At 44.8% G+C, this 4,755-nt stretch overlaps 1 protein-coding gene across 1 annotated transcript in view; it reads right to left on the bottom strand.

Moving 5' to 3' along the window:
* Positions 1–705: 705 nt before the first annotated feature.
* LOC109287432 (ATP-binding cassette sub-family G member 2-like) overlaps positions 706–4,755 on the bottom strand; it is a 34,365-nt gene continuing 30,315 nt past the window's right edge. The window contains exons 14-16 of the mRNA XM_019502521.1: positions 4,096–4,185; positions 3,158–3,276; positions 706–1,281 (exon numbers count right to left, since the gene is read on the bottom strand). Coding sequence (XP_019358066.1) covers positions 1,134–1,281; positions 3,158–3,276; positions 4,096–4,185 — 357 coding nt within the window. The 3' untranslated portion in view covers positions 706–1,133. The remainder of the gene's footprint in view (positions 1,282–3,157; positions 3,277–4,095; positions 4,186–4,755) is intronic.

Here is a 4,755-nt window from a genome sequence, read left to right as displayed (position 1 = left end):
GTGTGGGGGGGGGGGGGTTGGGGACGCTCTGTATGGAAGCAACCACCAGAGCTGGACCTTGAGCTCTCCTTACCCGCCTACAGTAGCCTGTGCAAGGGGAGGCTGACCTGGAAGGAAGGGGGCTTGCCCAGCTAGAAACAGGTCCAGCCCACTCCCTGAGCCCCAGTCAAGGTCTTCCCAGAAAGGACATGGGGACAGGGACCACTGAGGTCTGGGCACAGGCACAGGGAGCAGAATAGCAGGGGCCAACTCTGCTCAGAGCCACAAAGCTGCAGGAAGGACAGCTGCAGTTAGACTCATGTCCTGGTGCAGGGAGGAAGCAAGTTGGGGGCAGACGGGGGCTGCAGGTCAGGAGTGAGGGGCATGGGCAAGACACTGGCATATCAGTACTGCTCAGTGCCACAAACCAGTGGTGGGGACAGCTGCAGCTGGACCCATGTCCTGGTGAATGAAGAGAGCAGGGGGAGCTCTGATTTTCCATGATTAAAAAACCCAATATCAAATGCCAATATACATAGGTATTTAGAATTAATTTTATTATAATAATTGAGGCAGTGGTAGGCTTCCAAATGCTTTAAAATGATAAATATATCAATAAAACATTATGTTCAGCGGATCCCTATATCTAGATAGTGGCATTTCATTTTAAATAGCGGAAAAACATGGATTTGGGGGTTTTTTAATCAGAGAATTTGGGTTTTTTGTTTTTAATCAAAGAATTTGTGATTTTTAAACAGAGAAAACCAGGATTCCTGATAATGAGTTACACAACATGCATTATACAAAGTTATACATATGCAAGAGAACGCATTATTCTAAATGCTCCTTAAAAAAAACAACAGAGCCAACAATTCAACTTCAGACAGTAATAAAACAGAATATATACACATACACATACAGTTGCATCATGGGGATCAGTCTCAAGGAAAAAAAGTGGCCTTGGTTAGCACTTACGGCCTGATCTGATGCTTGCTGAAGTCAATGGGAATCTTCTGATCTGATGCCCATCTAAGCCCATTGAAATCTTAATGAGCATCAGTGACTACAGGTTCAGATCCCTTAAACTGACATGCTTTGCAAGTCAAAGTCCATGCTTTGGAAGTCAAAGTGGTGGATCAAGGTAATAGGTGAAGCTAAGTAAACTTCTTCATAAGCCGGAGTTTTGCATAGGCTATCAGGAGGAAGATGGAAGTCATGCAGACCAGAGCCACAATGTTTTCCCACATAGCCCAGTTAGTGGGTGTAATTCCTTGGCTACACAGGTATGTTTCACCATAACACCTGCCAGGGGACATGGGACAGAAGTTAACATTTAACAGTAATAGCTGATATGTTCTGCTGTAGCTCTTCAGGTGCTTGACAAAAGGAAACCAGTGGTGCACAGAGGTTAGATAGCTTCTCCAAACAGCAGTTCATCAGAGTGGAGTGATTATCACTGGATCTTCCACTTCCCATTTTCCCTACCCTCTAGATTGCCCTTACCAGGGTTTCATCATGTGTCATCCCAGTGCCACTTCCACCAACACATCAAAGGTCGAAGAGACTCAGGCATGCAACGTATTGTTTCAACTCTGATTTAGAGCCCATTCCTATATGTCATGCTAAGATAACTTCTTTGTGCATGTGTAGACGAAATATGGGCCCTAAATTGAAGTGGTGGGTTTTTAAAAACATCACTTCAATTTAGGGCCCTTTAAGCCCCTGTGTCATGCACACACCCAAACTTATCTGCCTCTGCAGCAGCAGGGAGGAGAGGGCGAGCTGCCAGCGTGTGGAGTGGTCCCTGGGCTGTGGGGAGGTGGCTTGGTGCTTCCCTCTGCAACAGCAGCAGCACCACCCCCTAGGTGGCACCCACCTCCAGGCACCTGGCTCAGGCAGTCCCAGGGGGCACCGCAGTTGCAGAGGGAAGCACTGGGGCCATGCACAACTCAGGCAGGCAGGCAGACTCAAGGGGGGGAAGAAAAAAAAAAGATCAGGCTCGCCGCTTTTCTTGGGCAGAGCCTGTCTTCCCGGGCTGCTGCCAGGCTGCCTGCAGGGCTTCCTGCAGAGCCTTTGGGCCACATGGAGCCCAGTGCTTCACTCCGTGTCTGTAGGGGCAGCAAATTAAAACCCCTTGGATTATGCCACCAAATTTCCTACAGTGGCTGTAATGAATGCACAATACGCCATTGACATGTGCAGACACCAACACTGTTACAGCTACCAATCATCCAGTAGTTGATACAAGAAAATATGATGGCTGGAACAGTTCTCATGGGCACAAGATCTCCAGTCATAACACTGGTCATTGAACGTGGTTCATTGTTAACCATAGGAATTAAGTTCAGCAAGTGTAATTTTTTTCCTTTCTAATGGTATGTATAAAATGCAAAAGCATTTAGTCTGCTTTAAAGTGTCATGCACACAACCCCCTTGTTTCATCTACACATGGCCAGTATTCCTAAACCATCTCTGAGGGCTGGGTACCTTTCCACTTCTCATATAAGCATGAGTATAAAACCTCCAAATGTTCTCTGGCTGCTGATACCTTACAGTGAGGGACTGGATCTCAACAGTATGTTAAACTGTCCTTTATAAAGACAAGTCTTGGCCAAGATACCCAAAACTGATTTCAGAGAAGAGAAGTAGTTATTTTGTTCCTGCTGCACTATACTAGGGAGCTGTGATAGCTCAGCATAAACTTCTAAAATCCAGGATGGTAGTTTATGCCATTTTCATAAAAATACTGGCTTACTGTGAGAAATCATAGAATTGTAGAACTTGAACTTGTAAGATCATTAAGTCCAGTCCCCTGCCATGGGCAGGAAGTTATTGGGCTCAGATAAGCTCAACAAGGTACCTGTCCAGCCTCCTCTTGAACACCTCCAAGGATGGTGACTGCACCACCTCTGCTGAGAGTGTCCCAGATTCTGGTGACCCTTACAGAAAAGAAATTATTCCTTGCATCTTATTTACCCTTTATAAGCTTATGTCCATTGGTTCTTGTCCTCCCTTGAGATGCCTTCCAGAAGAGTTGCTCACCTAAATCTTGGTGTTCACTCCGATGTACTTGTAGGCGGCTATCAATGCAGTGACTCCAAAGTAATGGTCATGGGAACTTCCCCCCAGACAATTCATTATTGTTTAAACAGGAGGCCCACGATGAGGTAAGACTTACATTTCTCCAAACTGCAAGGTATCCGGAGAACAAGCAGGGGTATCTCCTATGGATGTCGTGATATTTGAGCTATTCTTACCGCAGAAGTACAGGTCTCTAAACTCATTTACTTGCAGGGCCTGAAGAGAAAGTCAGACACCAAAATGTAGTAAAACAATGCAACACCAGTCTGAGACACAGACTAAAACGTGAACATTTTGGCAAAAAACAATGATCTTTATATTTGGTTTCTCTTTACTTTGGCTCACTCTATCAGACAAAGATGTACCATTTATTTCTCAGCTATGTTCACTGGTTTAAATCCATTCTAAGTAGTGTCCAAAAGATATGAATCTAGATTTTCAAGAAGGGGTAATGATTTTGCATGACAGATGTGCAAACACCTTGAAGGGATCTTCGTATTAGAAAATGTTAAGCACCAACACTGTAAATATCAAGCCCCTTTCAGTGGTCCCAAGCTGAGTTCTTGAAAAATAAGAAACTCCAAATCTCTGATTGCTTTGAAGCTCTTTGTCATGGCTTTCTGAGAAGCTACTTGATAGTCTTCAAGAAAGAGTTTGGTGTCTCAGTCTAGTGGTCAGAAACATGGCCAGCAGCTGGAATGAGATTCTGGAGACCCATGCTCTGCCACATAACATACTGAATTGCCCTCTTACCCACAGTGAAGGTTTATCTAGGACCTGGATAGGGGAGTGGCCTATGGATGGTCCACAGTATAGGATAGTTCCTCCCTTTGCTGGTACCAACATACTTATTTTGTGGTCCAGCAGAGCAGTTCATTCTCTGGGAATGGAACTATTTTTTAAACTCTTTTAAAATTAATTTTAAAAAAAGAGAATCCTAATTAGTAACTTTCAAAAGAATTGCATGTGTCTTCTTCCAGAAGTGACTCTATTGGGCATCTTATCCCTTAAAGAATAACATTATTTTCTACTCACTGTCAGGCCATATCGGGGGATGCTGAAGTACTTGAGCCAGTTCAGCCATCCCATCACAGATGGGAGGTTCACTAAAAGGCCAGAAAAGATCTGAAACAGAAAGAAATGGACTGTAATGGAGTGACACACTTATCACCTGCACACAAGAATGATGCTGTACCAGTATAACTAAAACAGCACATATCCCCTTCTCTCCCCAAGCACAGATACAGTTATGCAGGTATAAATACACTTTATACTGCCTATGCACTTTATTCCCATGCAGAAATAAGCTATGCTGATATAAGGCACCTTTAGACCAGTATAACTGCATCCATAATAGGTATTGTATTGGAGTAACAATTTTAAAGCAAACCTCACTTCTTTGTATATGAGTATGGACACACGGACAACTCACCATTGGGTAAAAGCAGGGGTAGATGGGGGAGGGGGGGGTATAGTAGCATGGTCACAGCCCCCTTTGGCTGAGTGCCTTATGCACAGAGAGATCTCTGAGCTCACCCACATCAGCAATACTCCTGCCAGAGCTTGCAGGTGCTATGAGCTCTGAGCTCACTGGCTGGTCAATGTGGAGTCTGCACAGAGTTCCTGTTTCAAGCAGCTCTGGAGCCCAGCACACCACTACTATTCATCCTTCTCCCACGCCCCCCCCCCCCCCCC

Source organism: Gavialis gangeticus, unplaced genomic scaffold (assembly GCF_001723915.1).
Source record: "Gavialis gangeticus isolate Ggan-Ray unplaced genomic scaffold, GavGan_comp1, whole genome shotgun sequence".
Lineage (NCBI taxonomy): Eukaryota > Metazoa > Chordata > Crocodylia > Gavialidae > Gavialis > Gavialis gangeticus.
Note: the sequence above shows the minus strand (reverse complement) of the source record. Positions and strands in the feature narration are given on the sequence as shown.